Source organism: Melampsora larici-populina (assembly GCF_000204055.1).
Source record: "Melampsora larici-populina 98AG31 unplaced genomic scaffold MELLAscaffold_5, whole genome shotgun sequence".
Taxonomy (NCBI): Eukaryota; Fungi; Basidiomycota; class Pucciniomycetes; order Pucciniales; family Melampsoraceae; genus Melampsora; species Melampsora laricis-populina.
In genome coordinates this window covers 1058147-1075073 of record NW_006768769.1, presented here as the reverse complement: position 1 = coordinate 1075073, position 16927 = coordinate 1058147, and the positions used below count along the sequence as shown (strand labels likewise).

Here is a 16927-nt window from a genome sequence, read left to right as displayed (position 1 = left end):
CAAGAAGAAGAATGACGTGATCAACCTCAGAACAGTCAGCTATTGTAGTCTTATTACCAACCAAATCCAATTTTCTTAACATATTCCTGATTCGATCATGACAAATTATCCACTAGATTATATTTTTAATCACAGAATGGCATCATTTTGGTTCATGTTTACTTCTTGTATAAAATGAACCCTTCGGTTTACAAACTCTTGATCATGTTTCCTTCGCTTGTTTTTCTGGCTTGAGTCTGATCCTCAATTGCTTTCTTCGAGCTCATTTTGCTTTCTTAGAGATACAATAACTTTTGGAATCTAGTCTTGATATCTATTGAACTTGATCGTCTTATTGTAGCGCTACCTATCAAATCACTCTTCATCTTCCAGACCTTATCTCTTCTAAAAAGCTCTTAAAACACCAATCACTGCTTATCAAGAATGTCACCAACACCACATGGTGGAATCTTATGCGACCTTCACAGTCGAGATTCTTCCATCAGATCAGAATTATTAACCGAATCTAAAAACTTACCATCTCTAATCTTATCAGAAAGATCATTATGTGATTTAGAATTAATCATGAATGGAGGTTTTAGTCCTTTAAAAGGTTTTATGAATCAAGAAGATTACCACAGTGTTTTACATCAGCTTCGATTATCCAATGGAATTCTTTGGTCAATTCCTATTACACTAGACATAACTGATGCAAAAATCAAATCACTTTCGATTAGATTAGGATCTCGAATCGTTTTAAAAGACCCACGTGATCATACTTCTTTGGCTATTATGACGATTAATTCGATATGGAAACCTAATCAAATTGAAGAATCAGAAAAAGTCTTTGAAAGTACTGATCAACTACATCCCTCAATTTACTATTTATTTAATTCGACTCATTCGAATTATATAGGAGGAGAAATCCAATCGATAAACTTACCGATCCATTACGATTACCAATCAATCCGATTCACACCTTTTCAACTTCGTCAAAGGTTTCAAGACCTTTCATGGAACAAAATCATTGCTTTTCAAACCCGTAATCCAATGCATAAAGCTCATGTAAACTTAACATTAAGAGCTTCATTAGAACATCAACATGGTAATTTATTGATCCATCCGGTCGTAGGTCTAACTAAACCTGGTGATATTGATTATCATACTAGAGTTAAGGTTTATAAAGCTGTTTTGGAAACTTATCCTAAGGGATTGGCTACTTTGGCTTTGTTGCCTTTGGCGATGAGAATGGCGGGTCCAAGAGAAGCGGTTTGGCATGTATGTAACTTAGTTGCTTTTTTACGAGTTTTCTTGTTTTTTTTTGGTGGAATGGTTTTTCTGATTTTGTTTCTATTACCTTTTTGGGGGTTTCTTTTATAGGCTATCATTCGTCGAAATTATGGTGCAACTCATTTCATCGTAAGTAGAAAAAAATTCATCTTGAAATAAGTTGAAGAATCTGATTTAATTTTCTTAAACTTTTCATATATTGTAGGTAGGAAGAGATCATGCAGGACCGGGAAAATCATCTAAAGGAACCGATTTCTATTCACCATACGAAGCACAATCATTGGTAAAAAAATACCAAAACGAACTAGAAATCAAGATGATCCCATTCGGCTCAATGATTTATTTACCAGAAAGTGATGAGTATAAACCGATTCAAGAGATCAAAGATGGAATCCAAACAAAAGATCTTTCAGGTACTGAACTACGAAGGTTATTACAGAATGGGGATGAGATTCCTACTTGGTTTTCATTTTCATCTGTGATTAAGATCTTAAAAGAAGCTTATCCTCCTAAACACAAACAAGGATTTGTTAGTACGTAAACCTTACCAAAAGAAAAAAATCCATGAATTTTTTTAAACTCACTTATCCTTGTTTTGTTTTTTGGATAGTTTTTTTAACAGGGCTTGATAGATCAATAAAAACGAACCTATCAAAAGCACTAGAAACAAGTCTTCAAGAAACCTCCAGTAGATCCATAACTCTTCTCACCAACTCCTCACCACCAACACTCAACCAAACTGAAGAAAACTCAGACCCAGAAAGACTTCAAACCCATGCCTTTCTTTGTGCTGAGTTATGTAAATCTGGATCGGCTGTGATTAGTTCTTCGAATCTCACATCAAAAGAAATTAACAGAACATACCTTTTAGAGTCCGTTAAGAAGAAAGGCGGTAGAGGTGCTAATGGGATGGGGGTTTTGGTGCATGTTTTGGGCGGGCTTGAGGATGCTGATGGTGATGGTGATGGGATTAATGGGAATATAGAGAATAATAAGGATAGTTGGGTTAATGGGAATGGTACGATCAATGGGATTGTCAAGACCAATGGGAATGGTACGATCAATGGGAATGGTCATAATGGGAATGTCAAGATCAATGGAAAGAAAAAGCTCAATGGGTTCAAAGAAATCGGTTAGTTTCCTGTTTTTATCCTTTTTCTTCATGGGGTTGAGTGATGAGATTGATTTTTGATTTTTTTTGGTTTCTAGATAATGATGATGATGATTATGAAGTACCTTTAAATGCTGATCTTACCATAAATCTTTCGGTTCAAAGTATTTCACAATCGGTTCAAAAGATCATTTCTTTACTTGAATTTAATAAGTTTTTGTAATCTTAAGATATTGAAAGGTATACAAACTGATAAAAGATTTCATTGAGATTGGTTTTTGGTCTGTCTTTTTTATTGATCTTGTACACTTTGAGAAACGCGGTTTTCTTTTTTTTTGATTCATTGGATTTGATTTTACTTTGCAAAACTTATCTTTGTAGGTCGGTTTGTAAAGAAATTTTAGAGAAAACTTAATTGAGATTCTTAGTATTCCTCACCTGTTGTTTTTCTTTTCATTTCATCTCAAGTCTTGTAGACTAGTTGTACTGCATACAATTTCAATGTCAGTATGATTTGTTTTGAGAAAGGTATAAAAAAGTCGATTTGGAGATGGATGTTTTTCTGTAAGATTATATTCGATTTTCACGAACAACCTTCTCAAGGTGGACTATAAACCTCATGCGTTTGCTTCAGGTGTGGTACACACGATCCATCAATTTTTTTATACAAAGCTTTGGAAAGTTAAGAAATTCAAAGAATGACAAGTTATAATCTCCTTTGAAGTTAACCCCAAAACAAGAGATTCCCTTGAGGCACGAATTTTATACGAAGAAACCCTTTGACGTTCTTTTCTCTTTTACACGAACTTGAACCGGAATACCTACCCCTATCCACTTTCAACACATACATACCCTTGATGAAAAGAATAAGAGCACCCACTATGGGTGCGGTAAACAGCGGTTTTATCGTAAGTTTACCGCTAAAACTTATACAGGTCCACTATGGACCTGTCTTAGACATGCGGTCCCTACGACTGCATCAAATCATGAATCAAGCTTGTCTAAATTTACACAAGCTTGATTCATGATTTATCTTAAGATTTGACGCTTCAAATCTCAACCGTTGCTTTTTTTTGTGACTCTGCAAATCCCACACTTCATCGATTCATCACCACTTTGACATCTCACACTTGATTTGCTCATTCAAAATCGACAAACAGACTTTGATTCTTATGTGGCATTAGGTGCAAAGTATTGTTGTACAGTTGTTCACCGTGTTGGACACGGTCTTGATACGAGTCTGGGGAGGTTGAAGGAGACTTGTCGAAGAGGAAGTCAAAGGCTATTTGCTCATATTCTTGTTGCTCTTCATCGTCATTTGAAGACTTCAAAAGAGCATTGATTGCTTGTTTCATTGAAGTAGACATTGAGATGTTTTTTTGGATGTATTATTTGAAATAGATACAATCTTTCAAGTTGTGATTTTGCCACTGTGGGATCACTTGATTCAAGGTGATTTATTGTTGGTAACTCACACAGTAAATCACTCCATAGTGAATTTCATGCGGTAACTGATTTAGTTGTTACACGCATGATTAAATTTCGCGGTCGGGACCGCAAAATTTACGATAAAACACGCTCACCATAGTGGGTGCTCTAAAGGAAAAATTAAGAAATTGAAGTCTTGGACGGTGATTGGTGTATAATACGGGCAGTGCCAGTGAGTGGCTTGGTGATTGTATGATTTGTTTGAATTATATGATAGGATCAAAAGTAGAGCTTTTCTTAAACAAACAACATAGACTCAGAGGTAACATATTGCTGGATGCTTGATTATTGGAGCCTTTCAAGTACCTCTCAAATCGACACAGAGCCTTCCCATGGCTTGGAAAAAAAGGAGATTCAGTAGAAAGAGGTGGACCACTATTTGGAAACTGTCTATCTGATCATGATCACAATCAATTGACGTTTGTAATCTGTAGTCATGACTCATAAGTACTACACAGACTCCAGCGTTTGGGAAATCAGGTTTTCCAGAGGTACGTAAAACCCAAAATTTTTTTTAGTTGTAGTTGAAGTTGAAAAAACCAAGTTCTTTGAAGAAAACAATCTTCATACAACTGTGCGATTTCGGTCGGACCGTAGGCAAGATGATTTTTTTTGAAAATGGGTGTGTGTGTGTGTGGAAAAAACGTAAGTTGTTCGGTTCACGTTTCTGTCAGTGGTCATGTAGAATCAAATCAAAGTTAGTTTGATTGATCTCCTTTTTGTGAGTAGGATTATGAGTAAACCCCTATGGATTGAGATCAGATTGGGTTTTCCATTTGATTGGGTTTAGGATCTGAGTATGATGATTTGAGAAAGATAAGATTGAAAGGAGAATTGAAGAAGTGAAATTGATGATGAAATGAGAAGGATGAACTGAATTTTAATTTTCAGCCAAGAGATACATGTAGAGAGATGGAAAGAAAGAAAGAAAGAAAGAAAGGAAATCAGTCTGAACTCTAATGTTCGATTACATTACATAATCAAACTGTATGTAAAGAGTCAAGACTACATACGATTGAAGTTTATACATAACACTTTTCGAGTTCATCCTTTACTTTTATAACTCTTTATTTATCTTACTTATTATTCTAATCAATCCAGACCCAATATCCTAAAATGTTAGATCCACCTGTCACTCTTACTAGACCTCTACCACCTGCTAGAAAATCATTCTCAAACAGAATCAATCCTAATTCAACCAAATCAACTATCCCTTCATCAGATTCAACTTCTCCAATCCAATCACCATCATCACCTATCCCAATCTCAATCCCAACTCCAACTCCAAAAATATCTCAACTCAATACTTCTTTATCTGATTCACCATTAAATGTAGCTGCTAGATTATTACAACAAAACTTATTACCCACAGGAACGGTTGATTTTAATGGTTGTGGTAGTTTTGCTGAAGCTTGGAGTCAAGAAACAGATGAACCAGTTCAACCAACGTCCACCACCACCACCATCACAACTAGTCTTCCTCCTGATTTTGATCATCAACTTAATGATGATGATGATGATCTTCAAGATTCTCCTAAACCAATCACTCTTGAATGGGTTAATGCCAAGACTCGTGAAGAACTTGAAAACCTTTTGTTGGCGGCTGATCGGGTGATACGTGAACGTGAAAGAGGTTAGTATTCCTTTCTTGCTTTTGAAGTGTGTGTTTCATTCTCAGAAAAACAGGTTTTGGAAAATATACTAAAATACACTTTCTCTTACTTCTTCTTGATTCTTTAATTCGTATCACTTCTTTTTGGGATTCTTTTTAGACTTGGGTATTGCTGCTTCGATTGGTAAATCGTTACTTGAGAATAACATTGCTCTTCGTGCTCGTCAAGAATCGTTATTGGCTCAACATGCTTCGTCACCTCCTACAAGTCGTATCATTTCTCGTCGAACGGATGGCTCAGAGGTATGTATCTTCTTTTCAAATCTGTTTCTATCAGTATATTCACTAACCAAGTCTTTGATTTTATACTTTTCTTATGGAACGGTAGTACATCGAAGGTCGACCACCTCCTTCACCACACAACACGGTCACTAACCTTGCCAATGAGCGAGACACACGATCTGATACACCTATCGATACCTTTCGATTCCCAACCAAAACCTTAAATCCACACCATGATCATCGACGTCATTCAACATGTTCTAGCATTTCATCCATCACAGGTCCCACTCAATTCAGAATCACACCCAATCATTTAAACAATTCACCATCTATCTTGAATAGGTTATCAGAACAAAACGAAGCATTAGCCGGAGAATTAGCAGCCTTGGAAGCCGAAACGTCTGCATCTGAACAAAAAGGTAAAAGAAGATTACGTAAATTGGTCAAAGAATTAGATAGTTTACGTGAAGAGTTGAGAGCTACGGAAGAACGAAATCGATTGCTTGAAGAAGAACGTGCTCAGATTGCTTTTCTGGCGGCTAATCAACGTACCACCACTGAACTTCCTAGACCTTCTAGTTCTGTTCTGAACCATCTTGAACTTGAACATCACAACATGGAACGTATTCAACACACTATGAATCATAGGAATGAAAAAGTCAATTTAGCTTGTGAGGATGGAAATGTAGATCATATTCTCACTGAAGATCGGAACATTGATGAACCAATCATCAAGTTTTCACACCAAAAAACTTTATCACACGCTTCATCCATCATGAGTTTAGATGATACAACCATAATAGCCAGCGAAACGAATTCCACCGAAAGAGCCTTAGTATCTCAATTATTATCTAAAATATCAGAATTAGAAGAATCACAACAAGAGTTTGATGAAGAGAGATTAGAAATGAAATTCAAGTTGAACAAAGCGAGAGATGAAGTTGAAAGTTTAAAGAAACAGGTAGATGAAGTTGAAGAAGAATTGAAAGAAGTGAGAGAATTAGATGGAATCAATCAGAGAGGATTGATTGGTTGGAAAGAAACTGATGATGATCATGATCATGATCATGGATCGAGTCCGAATTGGAAAGGTAAACTTTTGAAAAAAGCTCCTGGGAATCGTAAGATGATTGAGAATCGTAAAAAGTATAGGTTTGTGACTTTCTTTGTTCCATTTTTGGTTAGTTTGATTTGGTTTTGGAATTTCTTTGTTGATCTCAATTTGTTTTTGGTTTGATAGGAAGAGACATTGGCCAGCAGTGGAGCATCACTCAGCTAGTATTTCGAGTGAAAACGATACACCTGATTCTCGACTTTCGATTGACTCTCACACCTTTTATCGAGAGGAATCACCTTCTCCATCGATGCGTGGTAGACCATTATCATTCACTCTGACTCATGCAGATGCAGATGAAGATGAACATCAACACCAACGACGTATCCTTCGTACACTTGGTCATATCCCTTCGGCTACACCTTCGATTGGGAGTTCTGAAGAAGGAGATCATAGTCTTCGTCTTCGAGCTCCTCCTGCTCAGATCGGTCGACGTAAAACTAGTCTTTCACAACAAACATGGGCAGATGAAGAACCAGAGGAATCAGAAGAAGATGATCAGAATCAAACCCCTTCACCTACTAGACCACCTACGCGTCTTGGATATCCTGATTCTGGACTTCAATTATCAGTTCAATCTAAGAGTGATGATGAAAGTCAAACGTATCTTGAAAGAAGTCGATTTGAAAGATCGATGAATGAGATGGAATCGTATGATGAATTACAAAGAGCAGTAGCCGAATTACCAGTAGCATGGGCAGATGATGATGAAATCGGACAACCAGAAACGATGTTATTGATCAATGATTCGAAACAACAACAACAAGGAAGGGATCCTAAATCATTGAAATCTGAAACTAATGAATGGGTTTATGAAGTTGAAGATTCAGATTTAGAAGAAACAAATCAAAAGAAGAAGGATTTAGAAGATCCATGGAAATCAACTAGGTATCCATCACATCGGATTTCTAATCAAGCTCATTTAAATTTAGAAAAGTATAGAAGACATTATCGAGTCTTGTTGGGAAAAGGACCTAATAGACCATTACCTAATAGTTCATCAGATGATGAAAGATCGACCGTTTCGAATTCTCATACCCATCATCAATCTTCTTCTGATAGGAATAGTAGTGTTCATGAACCTAATCAAGGACCACTTCGATCGCCTAGAATGAAATCTACTAAGCGAAAAGTGAGTAGAAGAGAAAGAGCTTTACGTAGGTTAGGAATGGAAGGAGTGATTGATGAAGAAAGAACAGGATCAACTTTATCATCATCATCTTCTGGATCATCATCATCAGAGGAAGAGAGTGAGAATTCAGAAGAAGATGAAGGAGGATCGGTAGAGGAAGATTCATCGTGGGATTATATTGATCAGATCGATCATGAATCAAGATTACAGGGAAAGAGAGGAACCGATTATTATCCGATGACCATCAAGGCTAGAAACTCACCTGGAATGATTGCTACTAGGTTACAAGTCACGAGTCAGGGATGGAGAACGTTTGTGTATCAGTGGGTCAAGTTGGTGGGAGTGATTGGGTTTGCGGTTAGTTGGGCGGTTTGGCAAGGTCCTAAGAAGATGTTGGGTGATGGGCAACGGTTTGATGATGATGATGAACATGATGATGAAGGAGAGCAAGATGGGATCGGATTTCGAAGGGAGAAGAAAGGCGGTAGGAAGTTGATTGAGAGAGGCAAGTTTGAGAAACAGGATCGGAGTGCGGGTGATGAGAGGCTTTGCCATGGAGAACTTGAGGAGAATTTAGAAACTTCTAGTGGGGGTGGGGTGAGTGTTAGTTTAAGTGCTAGTGGAAGTGCTACTGGAAGTGGGAGTGGAAGTGGGAGTGGTATGAGTGGAAGTGGGAGTGGTATGAGTGGAAGTGGGAGTGGGAGTGGTGGGAAGAGTGGAAAGAGTGGGAATAGAAAGAAGGAAAAGAAGTTGGCTTTTAAGATGAGATCGTCGAACTTATCAATTGATTGATGATATGAATGATGATGTGAAGTTGATGGTTTAGGATTCTCTTTTTTTCTTTTTTCCTTTTTTTCTTTTTTTCTTTTGCCTTTTGGCTTTTGCTTTGGTGTGGGTTTTGATGAACTTTTTCTTTATTCTTATTATTCTTATTATTCTTATTCTTATTATTCTTATTCTTATTATTCTTATTATATTCTTATTTTTCTTACCATTATTTTCTTATCCTTATTATTTTCCCTTTATTTTTTTAATTTTTTTTTTTAATTTTTTCATCTTATTAATTTCTTATCATGACTTTTATTTTATTTTTTACTTTATGTTTGTATCATTTGAAATTTGCTCTTTTTCCCTTTCTTTCTTTCTTTTCTTTTTTTTATCCAATTCCAATTCATGAATCAAATAATGAACAGAATAATAATAATAATAATGATCGTTTTTTTTTGATGGACTTTTTTTTATTTACTGAAGGTGCATTCCAATTGGTTTTTGTTTTGTATTTTTGAATTGATGGTGTTTTTCAGAAATATATGATCCTTTGCTTTACTTTTTTTTGTGCTTGGTTTAATTTTTTTATATGATTTTTTTATGATTTTTTTTATGATTTTTTAATTTATGAATGAAGGAATGAATGAAATGAATGAATGAATGAATGAATGGATGAATGAAATCAAGAGATGAAAAGTCTTTTTTTAGGATTACAACAGTCAAAAATTGTTATTAGTTTTCAAGGATGTAAGAATGATGTTTTTGAAGGTTATAAGAAATATAAATCATACAAACTTGTTAAATGATCTGTTCTAGAATGGTATGTGTTAGTCAATGAATTATTAACTAAAACATTTGGTTGTTGAGGTGTATAGGTTTATACTAAACTTTTAGAGTCTCTTAAACTGATTATATATCAAGCTGAATTTGATATGTTTTTTTCTCAATTACCTACACCATCATCTTCCCTTGATGAGGTTCTAAACAACTTGAGTATTCAAGTTGTATGCTCTTTGTATGATTCTGAATAATTATCACACCGAATTTGTTTTTAATATTGTGAGTTATTTTCAAAACTACAAAGAGAAAGAGTTATCAGAAGAGAATGAAGAGATCAAAAAGGTTAGAGATAGGACATGATCCTTTGATAATGAGGCACATAAGTGTCCATATTTCTTGCCGCGACGCGCTTTACCCCTTTTTCATAGGTCAATTTTCAAATTATTGTTTGATTCTCATCTTCTTGGTGTTCTAGAGTCAGACCCCTTTTGTGAAATTATTTGAAAGGCTTACAGTTTCATAGGAAGTCATGGGTAATCACTGCATCCTTGGGAATACATTCTTATCTCTTGGCTTATCATGATAGAATTTGGTATTTGTGGAATGCAGGTTGTGAATCAAGAACTGCAGGGTTAATCAAGTAGAAGTTTGCTGAGTTGTATCTTCAATGTTGATGATTAAAAGGAGAACAAGTACGATCATCAGCCACAGCTTTATGACCGTTGGGTCAGGTTTGTCTGAGATTCTTATCATGATGATTTGTTTCGGGTATCAATTCTGGGCTAAAAGGCATCAAGGCTGCGTGATCACAGGTGATCACGTATTTAATTTTCATCTGAAGTGATTGTTTGGCCATGAGCAATCCTTCGGATTAAACTTTCTGAAATGATGTTTGTCTCGGAGAGGAAATCCGAGGCTGCTTCGGATCTTGGTATCGCAGTGCAAACCAAGCTCCGAAGTTGTAAAGTGGGCCGTTGAGCTGCGACTGCCAGTGCGAGCACAGCTTTGGCCTTCCAAGATGCACACTCAAGAGTCAGCACAGCAAACCCGGATGCAAATGAACAGGAATTTTAATTTAGGCCAGGTTACAGAAAAAGATCTCACATGAAGAGATTTTCAGCAAATGCCTTGGCATTCGACATTTGAACCGATCCCTACGCATGGGTCAAAGTCTAAAGATAAGAAATGGACCCTCAAATGTGTACCAATATAGCAGCAGCACAAGAATGATCGAGTGGAATGAATGTTTTTTATAGAATTCGATGATTGATGAAAATGGTGAAGAAAAGGCTGGAAAAGTAAAGGTTATGATGACAATACATGTTACAAAGAGTTCAGATTAGGATCCAATCAGGATTCAGAACTGAAGAAGAGCTGTGAAACTGATGAAACGATTACAATGTAGTGGAGGAATGATTGAGGCGGTGAAGAGGTGAGAATGAATCCAGATAGATTTTGAACAGTGGATCAAGTTTACACTGTAACTACACACACCCAACCCACCGTAGACAAGGCTTTGGATCCGTTCCTCCCGGTCCCGATGAGAATTTACACAATTGAAGTTGTTCAAAAACCTTTTCTTCGCCCTGATTCCCCGCATTCATCTTACTTCCTTTCTTCCCTGTCTACCATTACAATCTTCTCGTTTGATTAACCCATCAACTCTTCACTTTACACTTCAACACTTTTCTTAACTATCAATTTTCATCCTTCAAAAATGTCTGTAAACCCAACTACTTCTGCTCCTGGTCATCTGGCCAAGTACCTCGAACTACCTCAACCTGAAAACCCTTGTTCAAGCTGAGTATGTTTGGATTGATGGAGAAGGTGGTCTTCGGTGTAAAACCACCGTACGTCTTTTCCAGCCTTTTGATTGTTTCCTTTTGACTTCTACTTACGTTTGATGCCCATCTTATCTTCTCGATCTTTCCTGATCGACTTTACCGATCAGACTATGGACCTTCCTGCTTCGGGCCAAGTGACTGTTGCCGACTGCAAAGAATGGAACTTTGATGGATCATCCACCAACCAGGTCAGTTCAAGTACTGATATCTCTTTTTGTTTTGACTTCTTTCCATAGCTTGCTTGAACCGATCAGCTCACCATCTGCTCTTCCTTAGGCTTCTGGTACCGATTCCGATGTATTCTTGAGACCCGCCGCCGTTTTCAAAGATCCGTTCCGTGGCGGAAAAAATGTGCTCGTATTAGCAGAGTGCTACAATGCTGATGGATCCCCAAACAAAACCAACTTCCGGTACAACACTCTTTCTACTTGTATGCGATACGATCTCTAGCTTTTCACTTAGCTGATTTGGTTGAAATGTTAATTTTAGATATGCTTGCAAGAAGGCCATGGACGCCGCCGCAGTTCACAAGCCTTGGTTTGGAATCGAACAGGAGTACACATTGTTTGATGCAGATGGAATTTCACCCTATGGTTGGCCAAAGGGAGGGTTCCCGGGACCCCAGGGACCTTATTACTGTGGTGTCGGTAAGTGAAGAGCCAAAATACAACACTGTAGTACGGTCGAGGATTTGGCTGATAAAGTGATCGGGGTTTAAGGCACTGGACGCGTTTTCGCCCGAGACATTGTCGAGGCCCATTACCGCTGCTGCCTTTATGCTGGCGTGACAATCTCTGGTGTGAATGCCGAGGTCATGCCTTCCCAATGGGAATACCAGGTCGGTCCCTGCGAGGGAATTGACATGGGCGATCACTTAACCATGTCCCGATGTAAGATCCCATCTCGATCATCTTTCTTCTTCGCTAGATTCCTGACTCCTTTCTGCTACAGTCCTCCTTCATCGTGTCACCGAAGAGTGGGGAATCAAAGTCTCATTCCACCCCAAACCCTTGAAGGGAGACTGGAATGGAGCTGGTGCCCACACCAACTACTCTACTGAAGCTACTCGTCAACCAGGTGGTATCAAGGCCATCCATGAATACATTGAGAAGCTTGGTAAGAGGCACAATGAGCACATTGCTGTCTATGGTGAAGAGTGAGTGATTGGGTTGTCCTCTTGGTCCCTGTACTTGATGCTGATCAATATACTGTTCACTTTTAGCAATGACATGAGACTCACTGGTCGTCATGAGACCGGTCATATCGGAAACTTCAGCTCCGGTGTTGCCCACCGTGGTGCTTCGATCCGAATTCCAAGGCACGTAGAGGCTACCGGCCAAGGCTACCTCGAAGACCGACGCGTGAGTACTTTCAAGAACTTGAGTTACTTGATAGACATGTCGAGACTTACTTTGGTGATTTGCTTGCAGCCCGCTTCTAACATTGACCCTTACCGAGTCACCGGTATCATTGTCGAGACCACCTTACTTCAATAAACTTTCTCAACTTGTCTGACCAACAACAAGTCTCTTGCGTAAACTAACCTGAACTGTGTCTTGACTTTCTCAGTGCTCAGTATCTACAACACAAATCTGCTTCTGTCTTTTTTTTTGGCTTTTTCTCGTTTTCTTAGACTTTGATCTGCATAGTCGTCCGAAAAAAAGATTGTTTTTATGTGACTTGGTTGTGCTTGCTCAGCTTGTTCGCATGTTTACAAATGATGTTAACCAATGATTATGCATGTTAAATGAATACATCGAAACGTACCTCTGTTTGACTCTCTGCCTCCCTTCGATATCACCCACCAGAATGGCGAGAAATTTTGATGCTTCTTGTTCACTGTAAGGACTCTTCAGGACTGTTTGAATCAATTTTAGATCGGCGGTTCTGAGATTTGAATGAGGATGAGTAAGTGTGAACACTTTTGATCAGGTAAAACGCACTCAATTCATGAAAAGGGGCAAAAAAGAGTAGATGGTTATGAATCAAAGAAAACAATGAGATGCAGATGATGGCAGTGTAGATCTCAACAGTATGAGCCAAAAGGAGTTGAGATTTGTCATCAGACTATCACATAATTAATGATTTGAAATGTGATTAAATGTTTCTTTTCGGTTGAAGTTGAACCTATTCACTCGCTTCTCGTTTCTTTCATGATCTCTCGTTCTTCTATTTCAGGTAAAATTACAAAAAGTTCTATGTTGGAACAAATCTTTGTTTGTGATTTCTTTTTGAGGTTTACATTTGGATTTAAGTTGGTTGATTTTAGATGAATTGCAGAAATTCTTAATGGTTTGTTTGATGAACCGTTTTTTTTGTGGAACTTGATGGGTCCTTTCTTTGAAAGAAAATGATTTCTTTATAAGGTAAGTATTGGATTTTTTTGTTTGGAGAATTGTTAACATACAAGATATATACAAATAAATTTAAGAAAACTCATCAAGTTTGTTTTTTAAATGACAAAAAAGTTGAAAAGATGTGATCCTGTTAAGTTGAAGAATTCATCTTTTGCTGATGATCAATATGAAACAAATTGAAATGATTGCGTAGTAAATATATCTTGAGTCTTGATGCGTCTTGAGTCTTGAGACACTGCGCTTATAGAAATCAAGATATCAAAAAACGTTTGATGAAACGATGAAAGAATGAAAAGATGGACAATTAAATTCTTGTGATGATATCATTAAAATGATATCATTTTCCATGTGGACTGTACCAGACGTCGGGAGGTTCCAACAAGTACAAAGGCTTGATGAAGGCTTTTATATGCTCTTCAGACAAATTATTATTCGTCATTGATGATGAATTTTCATGATTTCAAACTTGGAAAACTCTTGTCAGATTTCTCTTCACATAAAAATACTGGATTTCTTACTTTACTTTGTAAGAGATTCTTTATCGATGATACGTTTCTTATCTTTAATCAATCCGATTTTCCATAACTGCGTAGAAGTGTGAATTGATCAAGGCAGTGTGAATTTGATTGTTTCGAGATCTTTCGTTATGAATTCTTGAAGTTAGAAAGGATTAATGTATTTGAGTCTTATCAATTCATCTGATTCTGATCACTTAAATTAGTTTGATAAAGTTTTACTTGAGCTGTTATACTCATACATAAGTTATCATGCCTTTGATTACACCTCCAAGCTCGTACCCATCTATTTATCAAACAAGAGCAAAAAGATGGTAAGTAAAAAAGGACTCTAGAAAGAAAATAAAGACTGATGAAAAAAATGATTGATGATCTTGATTATGATGTAAAAATATACTGCTTTTCTTGGAATAGGGTAAGTAAAACAGATGAAGAAAAAGAATTAGAATATCTTGAATATAAACTTCAAAAAGCTATTAAATCTTATAGAGAAGCTGTTAGACGTACAGATGCAGCTGTAGGTTCAAAATTTCTATATCCCTAGTTTTTTTTTTGTTGGATAAAGGATTTCGAAGTGATTACTAAAGGTTTCTTTTTGACGACGGTTTTTTTTGGGTATGGGTTTGGAATATTTAGATACTTAGGTTAAGACTTTTGGAACATGATAGACGTGATTTGGAAAGACTAGAAAGAGAGGTAAAGATTGAATTTCTTACGATGAATTTGATTGGAATGTTTAGAATGGTTTGCAATGACTGATGAAATCTTTCACACCTTTGTAAAAATTCGTGATGATCCACAGAGGGAAGAACAATGGAGGGTGAGTGATAAGTAAAAATACTTAAAAACCATCCAGTCTCATCTTACCTAGACCAATGATTGATGTTGAATGATGATTATTGGTATTATAGATGGAAGAAGAATATGCGAATGATAGAAATATGCAACTAGAAATCCAAAGACTTATGGAACAAAGAGAAATAGACCTTTCAAGAGGTAATCCAATGAATTTTAGAGAAGAAATGAACCAACAAAGACATCCAGATGATGAATTTTATGATCGTGATCTTGAACAACAAGATCATAATCTTCAACAACATGGTAGCGGAGGTGATCATCAACTTAGATCTGAGCAAGAAAGAATTAATAGAATCAATCAAAATATCGCTAATGAAGTTAGAGATCAAAGACACTCACAAGGCTATGATGATCATGGTTCACATCATCATAGATCTCAACAAGATAGGATTGATGATAATAGAAGGAATTCAAATATAAGATCTGAACAAGAAAGAATTAATAGAATCAATCAAAATATTGATAATAATCTTAGAGATCAAAAGCAAGGATTTGATGATCGTGATTCACGTCATCATACCAAATCCGAACAAGAAAGAATTGATAGAATTAAACAAAATATTGATGAGAATCTTAGAGATCAAAGTTCACGTCAAAGAGGTTGTTCTCGTTCTCCTTCTTGTTGTAGGGTTGGTAACAACAATTGATACACGAATTCCTCAGAACCTACATAGTGTTGATGGTCAGACTTACAGTGTTCAAGAAAGTCTTGTAATTACTACAGTTAGCTAAGGCATGAGTGAAGCTTTCAGTTTATTTTATGTCATTTCATTTTGTTTGTTGAACTTGAAGGACACCGCTCGCTTCAATTATTACCCTACCGTACATTTTTCTAGATCTGGGATGTAATTTTTAAACACGGATTTGTAATGAATCTTTTGACATTTTGTCCATTTCTGGGAGTTAGGTCAAGGTTCAAGGTATGATATCGAGGAATAAAAAGTACAACGCTCTAGATATCTTTGGAAGATATGATCGAGTCATTCGGTTACTGAATATTGATGGATCTCAGTGACACATGAGGTTGTACTGCTTGAGTCATATACAATCAACGAGTTCCTCTTGGAATAGGGCTGAAGTCAGAGATAGAGAGCAGTGAACAGTGAACTAGTGTAACTTTGGTGTCCTTTATCATTGAAGGTTTTCACAAACTTGAGATGGATGAATGAGTTACAAACTGAAAAAAGATATACTTTCTCAATCATTCTTATCAGAAACGTAATATAACCATAATCTGAAAATAAAATTAAAGTAAAATCGTTGAAGCTACATCATTCTAATTCACATCTACATTTTTTCTTTTAACATCTTGTTTCATCAAGTGTGATGTATTCATAATGGAGAAATTATATCTAAAAGAAATCACCGTTATAAAGATAAAGAAAAAAAGTCACAGTGTTGGAAATAAATTGAAGGGCCATGGTGTCCAAGAGCAGTAAAGGTGTAATTGAGGAATAGTTGGGATGGTGCGTTGATCGTTAGTGTAATCTGATATATAAGTCGTTTGGCTGCAAAAGGGTTTCGAGGTAAGGAATTCATGGGTGCAAGTGATTTTCATCTGAACAATTAATTTTCGTCTCATTGTGAATGGCGTTTCGTCGATCGCAAGGTGCGCTTTCTCCATTAGCTTCCTCAGTTTCAATGCTTGAGATGTGGTGGTCAGTGGTTTGACTGAGATCATTCGAACTGAGTGCCTTTGTCTCTTGGAGCGGATCGGCATGTACGGTAGATTCTGTTGTAGGGCCGTCGTTACCATCAGCAATCAGCTTAAGCCAATCTGTTTGAGGGATTAGTGAT

The 16927-nt window shown here is 36.8% G+C and overlaps 6 protein-coding genes across 6 annotated transcripts in view; 5 read left to right on the top strand and 1 right to left on the bottom strand.

Moving 5' to 3' along the window:
* Positions 1 to 423: 423 nt before the first annotated feature.
* MELLADRAFT_33800 (uncharacterized protein) lies at positions 424 to 2406 on the top strand (the record flags this gene model as incomplete). Its single annotated transcript, XM_007406168.1, has 4 exons — positions 424 to 1257; positions 1360 to 1398; positions 1475 to 1802; positions 1880 to 2406. The coding sequence occupies 4 exons, from the start codon at positions 424 to 426 to the stop codon at positions 2404 to 2406; spliced, it is 1728 nt and encodes a 575-aa protein (XP_007406230.1).
* Positions 2407 to 4984: 2578 nt separating this feature from the next.
* Positions 4985 to 8800, top strand: MELLADRAFT_115444 (uncharacterized protein; the record flags this gene model as incomplete). The annotated part of the gene is made up of 4 exons (XM_007406169.1): positions 4985 to 5501; positions 5641 to 5783; positions 5869 to 6914; positions 7003 to 8800. The coding sequence occupies 4 exons, from the start codon at positions 4985 to 4987 to the stop codon at positions 8798 to 8800; spliced, it is 3504 nt and encodes a 1167-aa protein (XP_007406231.1).
* A 2018-nt stretch (positions 8801 to 10818) lies between these two features.
* Positions 10819 to 11116, top strand: MELLADRAFT_93492 (uncharacterized protein; the record flags this gene model as incomplete). The annotated part of the gene is made up of 3 exons (XM_007406170.1): positions 10819 to 10888; positions 10931 to 10988; positions 11029 to 11116. 3 exons carry the CDS (start codon positions 10819 to 10821, stop codon positions 11114 to 11116), a joined length of 216 nt encoding a protein of 71 aa, XP_007406232.1.
* A 233-nt stretch (positions 11117 to 11349) lies between these two features.
* MELLADRAFT_33765 (uncharacterized protein) lies at positions 11350 to 12896 on the top strand (the record flags this gene model as incomplete). The annotated part of the gene is made up of 8 exons (XM_007406171.1): positions 11350 to 11406; positions 11508 to 11588; positions 11677 to 11810; positions 11890 to 12047; positions 12120 to 12290; positions 12352 to 12556; positions 12623 to 12761; positions 12831 to 12896. Coding segments are annotated over 8 exons (1011 nt in total), but the record flags the coding sequence as incomplete, so codon positions are not given.
* A 1628-nt stretch (positions 12897 to 14524) lies between these two features.
* On the top strand, positions 14525 to 15777 carry MELLADRAFT_60234 (uncharacterized protein; the record flags this gene model as incomplete). Its single annotated transcript, XM_007406172.1, has 5 exons — positions 14525 to 14586; positions 14687 to 14789; positions 14909 to 14968; positions 15075 to 15092; positions 15184 to 15777. 5 exons carry the CDS (start codon positions 14525 to 14527, stop codon positions 15775 to 15777), a joined length of 837 nt encoding a protein of 278 aa, XP_007406234.1.
* An 888-nt stretch (positions 15778 to 16665) lies between these two features.
* The window catches only part of MELLADRAFT_103110 (uncharacterized protein), a gene marked incomplete at both ends in the record, with an annotated part of 716 nt that continues 454 nt past the window's right edge, over positions 16666 to 16927 (bottom strand). Inside the window, one exon of the mRNA XM_007405906.1 lies at positions 16666 to 16896. Coding sequence (XP_007405968.1) covers positions 16666 to 16896 — 231 coding nt within the window. The remainder of the gene's footprint in view (positions 16897 to 16927) is intronic.